Source organism: Tachypleus tridentatus, chromosome 7, assembly GCF_004210375.1.
Source record: "Tachypleus tridentatus isolate NWPU-2018 chromosome 7, ASM421037v1, whole genome shotgun sequence".
Lineage (NCBI taxonomy): Eukaryota > Metazoa > Arthropoda > Merostomata > Xiphosura > Limulidae > Tachypleus > Tachypleus tridentatus.
This window is the reverse complement of record NC_134831.1, coordinates 49,723,486-49,743,330: the sequence shown is the minus strand read 5'-3', so window position 1 is coordinate 49,743,330 and position 19,845 is coordinate 49,723,486. Positions and strand designations below refer to the sequence as shown.

At 32.2% G+C, this 19,845-nt stretch overlaps 1 protein-coding gene across 2 annotated transcripts in view; it reads left to right on the top strand.

Annotated features, from left to right (window-relative positions):
- LOC143255622 (uncharacterized) overlaps positions 1 to 11,183 on the top strand; it is a 93,066-nt gene extending 81,883 nt beyond the window's left edge. Inside the window, exon 17 of one of the 2 annotated variants that reach the window (XM_076511559.1) lies at positions 9,427 to 11,183. In XM_076511559.1, the coding sequence (XP_076367674.1) occupies positions 9,427 to 9,511 (85 nt within the window). In that variant the 3' untranslated portion in view covers positions 9,512 to 11,183. Of the gene's footprint in view, positions 1 to 1,381; positions 4,737 to 9,426 lie in introns of those variants that run through there. The other variant, XM_076511558.1, reaches the window with a different exon arrangement.
- Positions 11,184 to 19,845: the final 8,662 nt, after the last annotated feature.

The following is a 19,845-nucleotide window of genomic DNA, read 5'->3' as shown; positions in this document are numbered from 1 at the left end:
AGAACATTCCAATAAACACAAAATTTATTCAAAAACCAAGTACAAAACGTATTGTTGTTTTGAATTAAGCACAAAGCTACACAATGGGCTATCTGTGCTCTGCCCACCACGGGTATCGAAAGCCGGTTTTTAGCGTTGTAGGTCCGCAGATATACCGCTGAGTCACTGGGGGGGGCAAGTCCCAAACTAAAGTCCATACTATATAAAAACTACACTGACAAACACAACACCAACATTATTTATAAAATACAATGCAACAACTGCCACGACTTGTATATTGGAGAAAGAAACAGAAAAATGGAAACTAGATTCGAAGAACATAAAAAACACCTTCACACGTTTTTGAACACTGCAAATCAAATAAATTCAATATAACCACAGAAAACACCCAGATATTTAATAGGGAAACAAATATAAACAAACGAAAAGTCAAAGAAGCCCTACTTATACAGCAACTAAAACCAAAATTAAACCAATATAAAGAAACATGTTTATACCTATACTAATTAATAATCTAACATCCACCTGCAACGCCCCCTACAATCCCGTACCTGTTTATTCTCTCGTTCCTAAGACGTGTCCGGCAATGATCGCATTTAAACGCTCTCTTTCTTAACCCAAAGATGACCTAGTAAGGTCAAAACGTTGTTTTCTCCTTATCAATAAAAGTGTTAATATCCATACCAGCTGTTCTGGATACATTTATATTTCAAGTGGGTTTCTCGTCATCAAGAAGTATTTCAAAAGCTTTTGGCTAACGCATCTGAGCTACTTAAATGAAGAAAGACGTATTTTCAACATTGACAGAAAAGAGTTTAAAATGTTAACTGATTTTAACTAGTCATGTTTAAACATAATGTAAAAATAATCAAAGTAATAGATAGATGTTATATTTAGAATAGAATATTTACTTTATAAATAATAAGTTCGGCCATACTTATCAGACATGTGTTTGCAAGATGATTCAGAGTTTTTAGTTGACCTCAAGAAATAAAGTGATTTCGCAAAAGCGAAATGCTAATGATTTAATGTCATATTGATATAAACCTGTTGATTCTTATGCGTCATATTACAATGATTTACTCTTTTTTTTTGCAAAATTTGTTTTCATTAAAGCAGAAAAGTTTGAAGCGTTAATTTATGTTATATAAATGTAAAATGCACATTACTGTTCATAATTATTGAAAGTGTATCGAAATGCGTGAAAACTGTGTAATAGATTTTGAATATTTTTATGTTGTACATTGACTTGAGTTATTACCACAATTAAACGTAATGAAAAGTTTACTTTGATATTTACGTATAAAAAACTTATCAGTAGAAAGTTGTTAAAACATAATTTTAATTAGTAATTTTAATTTTAATTAATTTTTGTTTCTAGTTGCATGCTGTCTCCAGTTAATCCTTATGCTTACTATATCTTCTTCCTGGGCCCAGCTTGCATAATTTTAATCATAAACCTAATAATCTTCGTTATGGTCACTAGAATTTTACTACAACCCAGAATGAACACTAGACCTGGATTTCAAAGCCACAGTAGTTCATATGCTGTCATTGGTGCCCAAGTTCGCGGAGCTTTTACTGTGATGACTCTTCTGGGCGTCACCTGGATTTTTGGAGCTTTAGCAATTGATAAAGTCAGATTGGTGTTCCAGTACATATTCTGTATTGCGAATTCCCTTCAAGGTTTTCTCATTTTTCTTGTTCGATGCCTTCAATTTCCAGAAGCACGAAACGCTTGGATTCAGTTGCTCGAAACTGGCACTTTGAAAAAGTATCGAGGTGTTGTTCCGCCAGGAGGATCTTCGTATACCACTTCAAATCCTAATCGTAAACAATCAAATGGACATACTACTACCGATCGCATGCTTAGCAGTACCAGTAATGATACCACCAGTTCAATGATTTTCAATAACAGTTACTGTAATCTGACTCCAAATAAAGGATCTATGTCTCATGATAACAACCATAGGAATTTATGTCCGTTTTCCAGACACGTAAAACAACCAAATGATAAAGATTTTTTAGAGGAAGAAATAAATTCGGAAAATGATAACCAGTCAAATTCTCCATATAGTGGATATACCTCTGATAAGACTAATGCTAACTCACTCATACTTTCCCAGAATAGTGATCCTTTTGTATCAATCGGTTTTATTGATGATGATGAGCCAAGCAATAATGAAGGGGAAGTTTTTTCAGGAGATGAGAACGGCTATCAATCATCTCCAAAATCTAAATATTTGTGTAAATACGGTTCTTCTTTGAAGAGGCTTGATGAAATGGTGAGCTTAAATTTCGAAGAATCAAAGAACATACAAAATCATTTATCTTCAAAGGACTTCAACAACATCCAACTTTGTCATTACAAAACAAATGATGAAGAAAAACTGCCTATTTGTTAAAAGAAATATCCATCTGAAAATGTGTCAATATCGAAAGTGCTATATAATTTCTTTTTCCGAAAATGCTCGATGCAGAATCGTATTTTTGGCTCTGTTTTGGAGCCGAGGAATGTTCTATCTTGAGTACTACACGTGTATCTAGCTGCAACAATACATCACTGAGAAAGCAGAGCAGTCTGTACGAAAAATATTTTGAAAACAAAACCTGAGTTACCTTTAAGTTCAATAGAGTTACCTTTAATTTTAATAGATTTGGCCTGGCATGGCCAAGCGCGTAAGGCGTGCGACTCGTAATCCGAGGGTCGCGGGTTCGCGCCCGCGTCGCGCTAAACATGCTCGCCCTCCCAGCCGTGGGGGTGTATAATGTGACGGTCAATCCCACTATTCGTTGGTAAAAGAGTAGCCCAAGAGTTGGCGGTGGGTGGTGATGACTAGCCGCCTTCCCTCTAGTCTTACACTGCAAAATTAGGGATGGCTAGCACAGATAGTCCTCAAGTAACTTTGTGCGAAATTTCAAAACAACCACTTCAATAGATTTTACAGACATATTTAATTATTTTAGCTCCAGAACTAATTACTTAATAGTGTTATTCTGTTGACAAAATTTTCAATAGAAACATACAGTAACACATTTCTTTTGCTAAAGAACTGATAATGGAACTGATCTTTTTTGAAAACATTTCACTTTCCATCTTATTCCGAGTGAAATTTTCAGAAATATTTCAGTTTTTAAGTTATCATGAATGAGCTATCTGAAAAAAAAAGTCCTGTTACAGTGTTTATAGCCTTTACTGAAAAACTACATTTGTTGGTCATTATAAATGGATTTTTCAGAAATTATTCATGCTTCTAATTATCCTTAAAATTTAATTCGCAATACTCATGTACGTTAACTATCTAAAGTAGTTCATTTTCAACTATACTGTAACATTTTATGAATTTTCTATTTTCTGATGAGTTTTGAACATTTAAAAAAATAATTTACTTCCCATGTCCTTGGTTTAAACCTTCAGAATATTTTAAAATTTCATTGCATTAAAATATTCTATACTGTACTACTTTGTACTTAATGTATATGTTATTGTATTATTGTTCAATTTTAGAATATCCATTTCTCTGAATTTTATGAACAAGCTTTCAAAAATTATTTTCAGTTGTACATTCAGACGTAATTCTTGCATCGTTCTTGTGAATCAGTTTCAATAATTTTACTTGTTTCTTATGACATTATGAATGGAATTTTAGAAAATAATAAACCTTTTAGTGAATACAAACTGTATATACGATAGAGAAATGTAGTTTACGTAGATTATATTTTTTTTAGCAAAATTGTTCAATGAAACTGGTTAGTCATAACGGATGCTATACATGTAATTGCTAGTTGTGAATATGTTAACTATATTATTTTAATATGACACAGATACAACAACAATACACGCTGTAAAGTGTTTTTTGTTTCTTTTCTCAATTGTTTATATACTTCAGATATCTGTTCCTTTCGGAAATTATGTTTTTCATATGTACAGGTATTTGTGACAACTAATTAAGAAAGTGAAATATTAGTTTCAAAATTACCCGAATGATGCAAAGCAATTAAATCAGGAATACTTTATTTTGTAAATACACGTAAAGGAAGCAAATAAACAAACTAGGAAATATTAGTTTTTTTCTTATTTTGTTAATGTTGTTTCCATTTTCTGTTTGGAAATTTATACTTATCACATGGCTTTAATGTGATGCGGTAGTTCAGTTGTATTATATTAGCAATCCTGTTGGATTTTTCTTTATCAGAGATTACTAGTTTAAAGATCTACTTTTGCTAATTAATTAATTATTTTTACCATAAGATGTTAGTATTGGGCGTATTATGTTTTGAACATTGTTTTTTTTAAATATTTTTAAGAAAAAGAAGAATGTACAATAGTTGCATTCTATTTACACATTGTTCGCCACACCCATTGTAAAATACGCCAAATACTAATATTAATCTCTTGTGACAAGTATAATTAATTATTATAATGCATCGTCAGCTTGGAAAAGGCGTTTCCACCATAATTTTCTGCTGTTTATTATTATTTTTTTAAAGTTGTTTGGGTACATTATCTAAACTTTAATCTGAAAATACAACCAGACCCATTATCTTTCAAATCCTTACGAAAACTCCAAAACGAGGTAAAATGTAATTCGTAAGAAACTAAATGTACAATACAATACTTACAGCATTTCAAAAACTTCTAACTCATAATCTTTTTTTAATTTTTAATATTTTTATGGTTTGTTTTTGTGTATTAGTCAGTACCAAAAATAAAATGATCTTTGGTGATAAGTGTATGGAAAGTTTGCCTGATGTATATGATTTTTATGTAAAAGTACGAATTCCTTCTCTGGTTTTTAGAACTCATATTAATTGGAACTTGTTACTAAATCACTTGTTTGAAGAATAATTCATGGAACTACTGAACCTGGATATATTCAAAAATGTTTTATCTTTTGTTTCTTTGTTAACGTTATAAACATGTTTATAAAAAGAAAAGTCTTATGAACTTACAAAACGGAACTAATATATTACCATATTTTATAAAATTAATAAATCTATTCTTTTTTAACATATACTGTTTTTCAACTTGTTGTAAACCGCATTACTATGTATAAATGTGATGTAATAGAAATCAAACTCGGTTCACAAAACAAATGAGTTACCACAATACATTTTAGCTTGTCCTGTAAATACTGTAATTATAATCTGTTTAGAGATATTGGTATTTAGAACGCTTAGATCAGATTAAATATTAATTTTACTTGTTAAATATTATACTAACTAAGAACTCATTCTTTGTTATTTTCACAGTTAAATTGTTTTTGTACAATATTTGTATGTTTAATTATTTAATTAATAAATTCTAAATTGATTATTATCATTATTTTTTCACTCTTCAAAATGTAAAAATGCAGGTAAAAGTTAAAAGTTAAAATTGATAATTCTGAAACCTTGCCAAATCCTGAAACAAAATTGGTACACTTAAGTTCATGAGAGAAACAACAGTTGTCAAGTTTGTCAGGTATAAACTGTTTCCTGACCTTCTGAGTAAGACAACTATGTTTCATTACGTTGATGTTAGTAATGCCTAATGTAGAAAGCAACCTTCATATAGTCATAAGTGAAAAATGAAATTGAGTGCATGCTGAAATTTAATATCACACAATTGTGTCAAGGTAATTGGAGTTCACCTTGTGTATTTGTGTCCAAACTAGATGGTTGTGCTAGATTTTGCACTGATTTTAGAAAAGTCACTTCTGTAACAAAGAGTGATTTATTTCCAATCCTCTTGATTGATAATTGTATGACAAAGTTTATAAATACAAGTATGTGAACAAATGTGATTTATTAAAGAAATATTGATGTGTTGATTTAGCTGAAAGGGCAAGGGAAATCTCTTTGTCTCCCAAGTTCGGGTTTATGAATACAAAGTAAAGCCTTTTGATATGAAAAATGCACTGGTAACATTTGCCTATTTAATGAATCAATGTATTTGGGGTTGGAAGATGTGGAACCTTGCACCTGTAATTTGATTGTATACAGTAATACCTGGAATGAACATCTTAAGAGCCTTGACAAAATGTTTGAGATCCTTACTCGGGAATACTTGACTATAAGCCAGGAAAATAAATGAGTTTGGAAAGCCAAAGTGACGTATTTGGGTCATGTGTTTAATGAAGGTGATGTGGTACCTGTGAGAGCTAACATTGACGCTTTTATGAATTTTACGAACCCCAAAACTGTGAAACCGCTTAAGATTTCTTGGCATAGCTGATTATAATTATTATCAGAACTTTGGTAAGAATTTCTTTGAACTGCATTTCCACTCACCAACATGACTCGGAACATAAAAGTTTGGCTGGAATGTCAAGTTAAAGCAGCACTGAATAAAGTGAAACCTTGTTATGAAATACTCTGATGTTGATGAAATGGATTTTTATAAATAATTAACATTGACTGAGGGCCGAGATGGCCAGGTGGTTAGGGCGCTTGACTCGTAATCTGAAGGTCACGGGTGTCGAATCTCCGTCACACCAAACATACTCGCCCTTTCAGCCATGAGGGGGTTATAATGTTACGATCAATCCCACTATTCGTTGATAAAAGAGTAGCCCAAGAGTTAGCAGTGGGTGGTGATAACTGGTTGCCTTTCCTATAGTCTTACACTGCTAAATTAGGGATGGCTAGCACAGATAGTCCTCGTGTAGTTTTGCGCGAAATTCAAAAAACAAACAAACAAACCACGTTGACTGATGCCAGCAATCTTGGAATGGAAGCCATTGTGTGGCAAGAAGATTAATATGGTATTAAACATCTGGTTTGTTATCTTTCAAAAAATTCAATTGTTACTAGAAAAACTATTCCACCATTGAAAAATAATTGTTAGCTTTGATTTTAGCCTTGCAACACTTTATGTTCATTCTTCTGTGGAGTTGGTGATTGTGTATACGGACCATAATCCATTGACATTTTCATGTTGCAAGACTACAACGTAGATATTAAATATATTTAAAGAAATGTTAAGGTTTCGTCCTAGCTTTTGTTACTTTTCTTTCCTTTGTTATAAAATCCTAAGAGCGAAACCAGTGAGTTGAGTTTTAACTTCTTCAGGAGTTGCGTATCTATTACAAAAATAAGATAGTTTTGATTTTGGAATTAAACAAAAGTAAGCTTTGTATAAAGTTTCCACTTGAAGAAAATAACCTAAGTTCAACTTCTTTGTATCTTGGACTGGCATGGCTAGATGGTTAAGCGCTTGACACGTAATCCGAGTACAGCGTGTTCGAATATCCGTCCCAACAAACATGCTAAGATAGGCGGCACTTGTTATAGTTCAAGAAAGAAACACCAGGAGGCGCAAACTAAACTTATGGATGACTGGAATTATAGTTTCATACCAATCAAATGGATATAATGAATAATTTTATAATAGTACCACAAAGTAAAGAACGTGTTTCTAGGCCGCTAGGACAGGCGACCATGAACTCATACAATGCATGTCTCGTCATGTGTGTGTGTGTGTGTGTGTGTGTGTGTGTTTTTTCTTATAGCAAAGCCACATCGGGCCATCTGCTGAGCCCACCGAGGGGAATCGAACCCCTGATTTTAACGTTGTAAATCCGGAGACTTACCGCTGTACTAGCGGGGGGCTGTCTCATCATCTTGACCATTAATTATTGAAATTTTTCCAAAAGAGGATGTTTGTCTAATTTATTAAAGGATAGTGAACGCTAATTCATTAGTTAATTAATAATTAAATCACTCTACCGCAAAATAGAAAAATTTCTAAGCAGCCATGACTCTTACAATACATATCTCAATAAAAATATAATTAATCACTAATTCATTTATAATTAAATCGTTATAAAAAAGGACGTTAAACACTAATTAATAACATAATAAACTCTAATGTTCACTTTACATAAGTAATCAAAGTTTCTTTATTTTAGAAATTATACAGGAACTCGAATCCCCTCGGTGGACTCAGCAGATAGCCCAATATGGCTTTGCTTTATAAAAACACACACACATACAGTTTAAAACTGATTTTCAATACATAAGTCAAAACTTTGAAAGTGCCGCACATTAGGAAATATTTAATTATTTACTCATATGACGGTGTGTAAATAAATCTATTAGACAGATATTGACAGTGATTGCGCCAAAAACAAGTATTTCAATCGTTTGTATAAAATGGACAAACAAAACCATAAATTATATTTCGTTATCCTATGATAAAAGATAATATTTACCTTTCCTTTCACTTCTCATAAATCTAGTATATTTACAATCCAAATAAGTAGTTATGTCCATTATACTATGTTTCGTTCCAGAACTCGCATATATTTAAATCCAACATGCAAAGTTAAATACATAGTCTTAACTCTTTGAAGGAGTAATCATTTTATCGTCCGGCTTACAATTTGAATAATTTGTATCTGATGATGAAAGTAGGGAATACATAACTTTTCTCAATATTTCATAAATCATGCATATTATCTAAATGAGGCAGTTATTATAATGTAATAAATGAGTGATCTATTGATTACTAAAGTTAAGACACTAATAGCTTATAATCTGGAAACAAAACTTTAAGAATTGCAAAGTTAAGACATAAACATTGTGTCATGCTGTATTTTAAAGTTTTATTAATAAATGTTTTAATATGTGCGTCCGAAATTTTACTCACGTATACTAAAAATATTATTCTGTGATGAGAAGTGAGTTTCAGATAAGAAAATCACAGAACTCTGATGATATTTATATATTTTATAGTGTAAGTAAAAAATAATTCATGTAAATACGGTCGAGCTTCCCGATTCTGCTGTGTATTGTAAATTAGACTTGTCAACTTGGAAGTGATCTTTCTCATGCATGTTCATGCTTCATTCTATGCATTGTTATGTCTGATTTTATACATTCACTGTTTCAAAAACACTAAATTTGCTATGACGACTACCTAAGAATCGTGTGAAAGTTTGACTGAAATATTACTGAACTCAAACAGAACTTTGAATTTTATGCATATTTAATGACTTTCAATGACAAAGAATGACAGTTGTAAAGGTTTGAATTTTATTTGTATGGTATGATTTAAAGGGAATAAACTGTAGAAAATGTTAAGTTTTGCTATTTTAATAATTAATAACCACAGTTACGACAGAAAGTGTTCGTACACCTGCGCCGTGAGTAGTTTTTTCCTTATAACTTAAAAAGTATCACGATTAGGATAACGAAAGTAGGCTTTATTATAAATATTACACTAACAAACATCTACATAATTTTTTATATAAATTAAACGTCAAATAAACTGTTTATAAACAAATAACCGAACATAGGAGGGGCAGAAAGTGTTCGTTCATCTACTTTAATGGTCAGTTGTGTAGCCTTTCAGGTGTGATTACTTGGCGCAATCTCTCCTCATAGCCCTCCATGATCATTTGACAGTACTTGACTGATAATTTCTTCCATTCTTCTTTACAGAAGGCCTCCAACTCTTGCAAGTTTTTCGGATAACGCTGATGAACCCTGGTCTCCAACTCATAACAAACGTTTTCAATTGGGTTGAGATCGGGTGACTGCGATGGCCACTCCAGAACGCTTATATGGTTCCTCTGCAACCAGGATTGCACATATTTCGATGTGTGCTGAGGGTCATTGTCGTGCTGGAAGATCCAACGACGCCCAAGCCGCAAGTTCTGAGCATCATTCTTGATATAAGTGCCTAATATATCAACGTATTTTTCTTTTTTCGTGATTCTGTTGACGCGGTTAAGGCTGCCTACATCAGAAGAGCTGAAGGAACCCCGTAGCATGATCGAGCCACCGCCGTGTTTAACTGTAGGGACGGTGTTCTTTGGAAGATTTCGTTCCCCCTTCTTACGGAAAATATAGCGAACATCATTGTGGCCAAAAAGCTCGATTTTTGTCTCGTCTCACCAAACAATACTCTTCCAATAGGTAAAAGGGTTTATCTAGATGCTTTCTTGCATACCTCAATCGTGCTTCTAAATGAACAGGCTTTAAATATGGAGTTCTACGAGGACGGCATGCTTTGAACCCAGAAGAGCGTAACATGTTCATAACTGTAGAAGTGCTTACTTCAACCTCAGCTTCCCTTACCAGTTTCTGTATGTCATTACGTGTTAAACGATGGTTTCTACTAACTTCTCTGAGAACCTTTCTCTTGGTTCTATCTGGAATTTTGGTAGGGCGTCCGGAACGAGGGAGGTTAGCAGTTGATTCTGTAAGCTTAAACTTGGCAATTATGCTTTGAACAGTAGATTTCGGCACATTAGGTTGTGTAGCAATACTGGAAAGAGACACACGAGACTTGTATTTTACAATAATTCGTTTTTTTTTTAAATAACTGGACAGTTGTTTCCTATTCGCCATGATGACCAAGCAAATAATAACGGAGATGGCGCTAAATTGCCGGAAGTACATTTTTTGGTGGCTAAATTCCAATAATTATTAACCCAGTGTCTAGTTCTGGAATGGTATAATGTAGTTTATTCTCCAAACTAAACAAAAGTTTTATGGGAATATCAGTTTTTTCACATGTTCTGAACTGTACGAACACTTTCTGCTCCTTATATTTTTGGTTATTTGTTTATAAACATTTTATTTGTCGTTTAATTTACATAGAAAATTATGTAGATGTTATAATATTTATAATAAGCCATACGTCTATTAGCCTAATCGTGATACTTTTTAAGTTATGAGCAAAAAACTACTCGGGACGCAGGGGTACGAACACTTTGGTAACTGTAAAATATGTGACGACCCTTAAGATAGTGATTGCTTCTTCTTTCTAACCATGGATGACGTATTGAGACAATGATATCATCGTTCGCTCCAACATAAGTGACCGTGTGATTATTTTTGACACAAGCTTAACTTCATGTGAGTTAGTTTCAATTGTTCTAGAATTTCAGTGGAAAATCTATAGGTAAATGTAAGTTATTCATATATTATTTTCAATTGTAATAAAATTAATTATTAGGATTGTAATATAATCAAATTTACTCGTATAACTCGTGTATTTTTAATCTTAACAAAACAATTGCGAATATTATAGCATGTGTGTGTGTGTGAAACTGCTTTTTGAAAAGGGTGATGCCATTAAAATGATTGGAATTTCCCGATACATTTTAGGCATTAGAATGTTCTATGTGTAAATGTTATGATATTGAATGTCAGTGTAATAAATGCCGATGAAAATGTTTAGACAAACAAAACCTTTTTCTTGTCTTTGATTTAAAATAAACTTATTACTTCTGTTATAATGTGACGGTTATTCCCACTATTCGTTGGTAAAAGAGTAGCCCAAGAGTTGAGAGTGGGCGATGATGGCTAACTGCCTTCCCTCTAGTCCAGGGGTTCCCAACCGGTGGGTCGCGACCCCCTGAGGGGTCGCGAAGCCTTGGCAGGGGAGCCGCGTAGCCTTGTTAGAAGTAGCTTGGGATAACATTAATTTTATTTCATCAATTACATTTTCAAGTTGCGAGTGCCAAAAGGCTGGGAACCCCTGCTCTAGTCTTACACTACAAAATTAGAGACGGCTAGCACAAATAGCCATTGTGTAGTTTTGCGCAAAATTCAAAAACAAACGAACTGTAATTTAGTGGAACGTTCTTGAAGGAAGAGTTCTCGTGTACCTGACCCTCCTGGATATTCAAAAATTAACATACCCAAATACTCACACGGAAGCAAAGCAAAGCGAAGTGGAACGTTTTTGATAAAGTTGTAATGTGAAATATTGAGTGTTCAATTAAAGAAAAAGAAAATCAAATTTGGCGTTATTACTTGTATTAAACTAATTTTATACTCCAGTATGCACTAAAGAAGTAAATACAAAACTTTATATCTGTGACGAAACTTTCATTGGAATGAACAGTGTCGTGATGAACTGATAAAATGATGATATCATGATCTTCAAATAACATGTGTATTAAAATGTTTTATATAAACGTAAATTTCTTTGAATGAACAGTATGTTGACAAACTGGTAAAAATTTACTAACAACTCCTTTATTAAAGTACTGTACCACTAACAAAGGTTTTCTTCAAATGGATAGCATAAACTGTTTGATGACCTGACAGAAACTCTACGTTTCGATTCGCTAACATTCTTAAGAAAGTATTGAAATTCAACTAAGTGTCTTTCCAAATGAATAATTTGTTTAAAAACTAGTTCAATTTACTATTTCACCCCCAGTTGTACAGAGTATACCTGCAGACTTATACTGCTAGACACTAGATTTCGATGCCCGTGGTGGGCAGAGCCCAAATAGCCCATTGTGTAACTTTGTGCTTAACTCCAAACAACTAAATGACAACTAAGTTTAATTTATTATAATTTTTGTATCATTCGTGAATATTTTGTTCGAATTATCAGGATGCCAATTCACTAAATTGTTTTATGTGAAATGATTTCAGAATGTCTAAAATTTTATTCCATTGTATATTTCGTTTTTGGTAGAGTGGTGGAATGGCCGCATTTCACTTGGCTTAAATTTTAAATTTAAAATAATTAAAAACTTCCAATTTTTATACTTTCTATGAAAAGGTGTTAGATACTAACTTTTTCCATAACAGTTTGTAAAAATTTAAATCGACTTTTGATAATAATATAAAAGGACGATTGGTAAGAAATTATAACTTGTTTTTACCTATTAGTTATTTCGAAAACAAAATGTTTCACTTTCTTCTCACCACATAAAACGTTTTCCAGTTTCTAAAAGCATCTATATTTTGTACGTTTATGATAGAATAAACTATTTTCATTTATATATATTTCGATAGAAATAATGTTTGGATTTCACCAGCAAATTCTTCAAAATAAAATGTTACTTACAATAATTGATACTAGATGACGCTGTAAAGGAAATATCAAATACTAAATTTAGTCATATTTGTTTCTTTATAAAAATGTTGGTAGAATAGCTTCAGCTATTGTAATTATATCTTGCGTTGGAAATTTGTTAGACGTTAAATCAATTTGCAGCATAAGCGCTTTTGATACCATTTGATCACCAAAGAAACTAAAGATTATGTTATTCATTTTTTGTCAAATATAAATATTACTTTTACTTTGTGTGGGTGATTGTTAGTTATATTCTCGTTGTCGTGTTTTTCGTCTGAATGTTAGACGATTAATCACATATTTCAGTAATAGAAGATTGGATATAACATTGTTTTGCTTTATATGTATAGAGAGAGTCATTGGTAAGCTTTCTCTATAAAAACAATTCTTCATAGCTCACTGTATGGTTCTGCATCAAAATAAACAAGCTGGTTTAAAGTTTGATGTAAGAAGTTCAAGTGTTTGCCTTTAAAATCCCTTTGTTTATTCATGTATTTCTCTGTCGGATGTTAGTTCCTGTTGAATAATGAACAATTTACCTTCATATCTTAATTAAAGATTAAATACTTTAGACTGAAAATAATAATCCATCAGTTGTATTTTTAAATTTATAAAATTAATTTACAAATATATTGGTTTTCAGCTAAAAATTTACGTTAAAGTTATATCTGAATTTACGTTTAAAAGTGTGAAATAAACCCGCTTGATACAATAAATAAGTATATAAAGTTAAAGTAAGACTGCATTATCATATCTTGGTAAATATGTGATAGATAATTATGATTTTTCTTACATAGGACAAAAACTTTTATTTCTTAAAATTAGTGGCATCTTAGGAGATAATATTAGTTTCATTAATTAAATCACATCTCTACTATTTTAATACTTTATTTCAGCTCTAGTTTTTTCTCTGTAATTTCTCTCATTAATCAGGTAACAGTATCGGTTGGAAATTTCAACATTTATAGTTTATTACTTTTTTACTTTTATTTTTTATTATTATATTTTCGTTATAAAGATTGTTTTCCTTTCTTAGCTTACTGTACATACTTAGTGTCAGTCTATATCTTCTAAGAGCGTCTTTAGGCAATTCCTAAAATTAAGTTTCATGATTTTAGTTGTTTGTTCTATTAGAATCTAGAAACTACCAGATTTTGCATCTAGGATTATTCTGCCCAAAAGGGGGAAGTTAAGTTATTTGTAAATCTAATAATATATACAATATCCATGATGTTAAGGTACCTGAGTAAGTTTATTCATAACTATTAGACCTGTGGTGTCGCTTTTACACCTGAATTTAATAAATAATATTCTAAGGCATTAATGAACAACATTATTATGGAACGTAATTAGTTTTACCATCCGTGAGTTAGGCTTTAATTATAGTTAACATAGGCTATGTAATGTAGTACAGTATTATCTCATTAGATTAAATACATTAGTTTTTGTGTTTGTTTTTTTGAATTTCGCGCAAAGCTACACGAGGGTTATCTGCGCTAGCCGTCCTTTATTTAGCTGTGCAAGACTAGAGGGAAGGCAGCTAGTCATCACCACCTACCACCAACTCTTGGGCTACTCTTTTACCAACGAATAGTGGGATTGACCATTACTTTTTAACACCCCCACGGCTGAAAGGGCAAGCATGTTTGGTCTAAGGGGGATCCGAACTCGCGATCCTCAGATTACGGGTTGAGCGCCTTAACCACCTGGCCATCGTTATCTTATTTACCAAAGCTACTGGGATTAAACTCAACAAGTAAATATAATGGTGAGCTGGCATTTGGTGGTTGTTGTATTTTTTTATAGTTGAACAATGGCTTAAGCTGAGTGTGTGTACGAACAGACGATACAGTATTTCGTTTCCATTACAATTATGACAAACAATTACTTAACACAATATTTGGTTTCACAATAATAATATTCTCTGACTTAAATACTGGACAGTATTTGATTTTTATTACGAACATCATCTACATTGACTTAAATTGAAAAGGTTTCTTTAATAATTGAGTGGTATTTGGTTTTCATTATGGACATAATTTACTTTGGATTAAGTTGATGGAGTCTGTATAACAATCAGGCAATAATCAGTATTTCCTATAACAGTGATTTACTGTGACTTAACTTGAAGAGGTGTGTATGATAATTAGAAAATATTTAGTTTTCATTATGACTGTCGTGTACATGACTTAAGTTGAAGGAGTGATATAATAATTGGTCAGTATTCTTCCCAGACGTGTTATGTTTGCTTGACCACAGTAGATATGCGCCACAACAATTTAAGGCATGAAGAGATCCATTTAAATATATTGATTAGAAAAACATATGTATTTTAATAATCGCGTCATACAGAGATCAGTATCAGTTGATAACAAATGTTAATAAATGTCTTCATCAAAAGGCATATGGTTTCAGTAATCTCCATCTACCGAAGTATTTAACAGCTGGATACAGAGGGCTACATCAAATGGATGATGGATTTACTTAATGTTATTAAATGTCAGTGATTAAAACTTACTATCATTTTAACGTATCTTCATGGTAATGAAGTTTTAATCATTGACGCACAAAGATATTTTTATCATAGTATAAATAGCTTAGGCTCAATATTTTAATAAAACTCCCACTATACTGCAGATATTTTTTCACACGATTCTTTTAAATAGTCTATTGTTAATAAGTGTACAAAATTAGAAATTCACATCTCCATAGATTTTGTTCCCCAGAAAACACTGACAAGAAGGTTTTCCTTATAATATCAAAACCCGCCATTTGAACTAGACATTATGACAGTCAAACGTTTATATGTTATTGTTTTATGTGCACTACGTAAAATTTAATAATATATATGTATTTAAAAGTTGCCTACGTCAATTTGTTTTAAAAATGAATGTTGTACAACTTATACATAAACTTCACGTACAGAAGAGTTGATTTCGAATTGTGGATTTATTAAATTACGTCAACATATATCTTTATCTTAACCAATGAAAACGAAGATGATTTTAATAAATACCACTACCAGAGGCCTTTCTTTCTTCAGCTTTGTTTAGGTGTGGCTGAAGGAAAGCAATATCAGATAATTATTTGTTTTATGTAGTATTACCATATTTGTAATTGAAAAATAGTAGACATTGTTGATGTCACTCACAAAAGATATCTTAAAGTTCTACCAGTCATTGTCTTGAATAAGGTATTTCATCAAGGAGGTTGATATGCTATAGCAATGTCATAATACCTACCTATCTGAACTTTAATAGTTTTCACAGAATACAACAATATGTTTGAATGTGTCTTTTTCTATTTCCAATGTACCAATACCGATAACTTTAACGACAATACTCTCAAAGAACGTATTTAATTGCCAATCTACACAATAGTATAATTCACATTTCCTTTGTTAACGCAACTTACTTCCAAAACGAAGAAAAATACTACCTAGAAAAGAAAAGGGGTAACTATGGATTCAGCTCATCCTATCACCTTAGTGACTTATGTATGAAACACTTGAAAAATAATACCATCAAAATAACCGTTTTAAATCCGAGTATTTGACTAAGTTAATGTGATGACATAATCGTAATATAGGCAAATTCTACAGATAAGGCTCTAGAATTCATAAACCACCTGAATAAAGAACACCTAACATTACGATTCACAACAGAAATAGAAAAGATATCTAAGCTCTCACTTTAAGACGACATGATTACTGAAACACAAAACTCAACTAGCACAAAATCGTATGGAAAATTATATATACTGGTAAACACTGAAGATGACCTACGACGGTCGAAACGTTGTTCTGTACTTTATCTTAATAAAAGTTTTAATACCCATACCAGCCGTCTTGAGATACATTTTTACTTCAAATGGGTTTCTTGTCATCACAAAACACCTTTATTATAGACCAAACTGCCTTAATAGCGTGAATATGGAAGTCACGGACCATCTAGTATCTAAAGTAAAAAAATATTTTTAACACAGAAGATAATAATAGGAAAGGAACAACCTATGACAACGTTCTTCTTCAAAATGGATATCCTGAATATTAGATGAAGATTAAAGCCAATAACATAAACATTAAGAACAAGCGAAAAGAAAACCACCGAACAAAAACCATATTCTTCTATGTCATAGACATCTTTAACAATATTCCAAACGTATGCAAACAGTATGAAGTCAGAATAGTCCTCAGAAGCAATAACACAAGTTGAAAACGGTTAGTGTTCGTAAAATTACCTTAGTACACAACGGAAAGGACAAACATCATTTACAATATATTTCATGGAAGTGAACGTTAATACAATGGAGAAATAAACTAAGCAATGCAACTATGAGTTCAGAGGCGCGAAAGAAATGGAAGACTTTACAGTAAGGAACTATCTGCAATTGATTATTATGTCATAAAAATGGGATATACAAAAATTAAACAACACTAAGGTAATAGGATATGAACAACGCACGAGATAAAGATAAAAACCTTTTTTGTTCAACTAAATAATAAAACACTCAACCAACAGTGTATTGATGCAATCAAAACCTGAATAATGCCTTTAAAAACATTATTTCTCAATAGGATAAGAGCCCAGACATTGGTAGTACTTTTGCCTATAGAGTTCTGACTCTCAACCCCACTTAGAGTTCTTTTCAAGGTTTCCCTGAAGACGACAGTAGATTAGCAGTTATAATGCATGTTCTAGACGAAGTGGTAATTTAGTTTTAAAAGTAAAGCAAAAAATAAACTAATTAGTAATAGACTAATAATCATAAAAACGGTTTTCTTTCTATTTAACTACGTATTTATTTTTCTGCTTTTGTATTTATATGTCCGTCTATCTAATGTCTATTCATCCACTGATACCCTGCATATTTTCAAATCTTCCAGTATTATAAATACACTTAACACTATAATATTACCCTCAGTCTGTATACATAACTGTACTATTGTTTTCGTACATGTATCGCAATGATATTGAATGAAGCTCCTTTTTCTATAGTCGCAGGCGCAAGGCTAAGAAAGTTATTGTTCAGTTGAAGCCTTATGGGGTGCGATATGAAATGATCCCTTACAGTTTTTACCTTTCGGGGCTTAGATAAGTGTGAAGCACCGAAGACTGAAAGTCATTGAACAAGTTCTTTATTGTTTAATCACTTCAGTATGCTTACGCCTTTGGCTTTAAAGATCATTTCAGAATCTTTGGATAACGAAGCGTCGTACTATTTTATTGAGTTAAAACTCAATCTACTGTGGTTATCCTCGATACATAGTTTCGAAGTTTTGAACAATACCATTTGATTTATAGAATTAATGTGTCTTCTTATTGTTTTGTAATTTGAAGTATCTTTTATTGGTACCATCATTTAAAAAATAATTTTAGTCTAGGTATCGTATTTATGAAATTTAATTTTGTTTTTGTTTTGGAATTTCGCGCAAAGCTACTCGAGGGCTATCTGCGCTAGCTGTCCCTAATATAGCAGTGTAAGACTAGAGGGAAGTCAGCTAGTCATCACTACCCGCCGTCAACTCTTTTACCAACGAATAGTAGGATTGACCGTCACATTATAACGCCCCCACGGCTGAAAGGGCAAGCATGTTTGGTGTGATGGGGATTCGAAACCGGGCCCCTTGGATTGTGAGTCGACTGCCTTAACCACCCGGCCATGCCGGGCTTAAGATTGTTATTATATATGTATTACTACGGAAATACAATATATGTTATCTTAAAGAGTAAAAGCTTTGTATGCGACGCCATCTATTAGTTGTTAAGTGGTTGTGCCTTTTACCATGAAATCAGAATTTTCATGCTAGATTGTCCTAGATTTTAATGTTAGCCCACTCGCTGTATTAGCGATTTTCCTATTTATTATTCTCATAGGTGTATTGATTATGGAATATATATAATTCCGAAACATTAAAATATTAAATATATATTATATAATTGTTGGTGTGCCTCCTCACTGTATTATTAGATTTGATTCTAATAAGCATTTTTAGTTAGTAAAAGTAACAATAGAAATATATCCTAAACAGTTTATTTTCTTACCAAATAGAAAAAGGTGGATGTTTCTGTTCTGAATGAAACGTTTTAACGGTATAAAACAATACTGTGAAAGAAAGCATGAGTGCAACGTATAAAACTATTTTGGTTTCATGTGAAAACTCCCACTGGAGTATGTGCATTGTATGCGTAATTGTTTTGTTTTCTCTCTACAAACAGAAATCATTAAAATTATTGAAAGATTGGTAAAAATTAGGTCTCTGATATGTAGTTTTAAATTTTTCCAATAAAGACAGTCACAAAGCAAAAGGGAAATGCTCCATAACATAGATAAGAGGTAGCAGCTTACACACTATGATTAAAACATTGTCTGGCTGAATAAAAATTGAGAAAGTATAAGCCAGTGTATTTTATTCACAGTAGTTTCACACATTTTGGTACTATGCTAGTATTTGAAGGAAGAAAGAAAAACTGTGCATCTATTCACAAGCTTTGAAGCGTGGCTGATGTAGGAGCAGTTCCAGATAAGAGTATTAACTAATTACTTCTACCTCATTTCATGCAGCGTAGTAAAAAAATACTTTCAAAAGACTAGCGCTTAAAACAAGTTTTGGTATATATAGATCACAATTACAAGAACGTTTCAAATTTTGTTTTCTTATCCTTGCAGTTAAGTGAAATCTTTATATAAGAGTACTTCTCTTTATCAATCATTTTAATATTATGTAGAAAATATCTTTTTACTGAATCTACTAATTGCTTAGCGTAGTAGGTATTTCAAATTCGTTTTATGCTGTTAAATATGTGAATGATTTCTTTTTGCTTCTTTGCTTTTATCAGATATAGTTTGTGATTGTTGATATATAACGAATAAGACCAGGTACAGTCAAAGGACTGTGTGCAGTTATACTGTTTCAACTGAGACACCTCTGAAACATTTTCCATACTATAAATTACCATATGAAGTAACAAATGTTTTTTCGTTTGGAAGTAAGCACAGAGCTACACAATGGACTATTTGTGTTTAGCTAACCA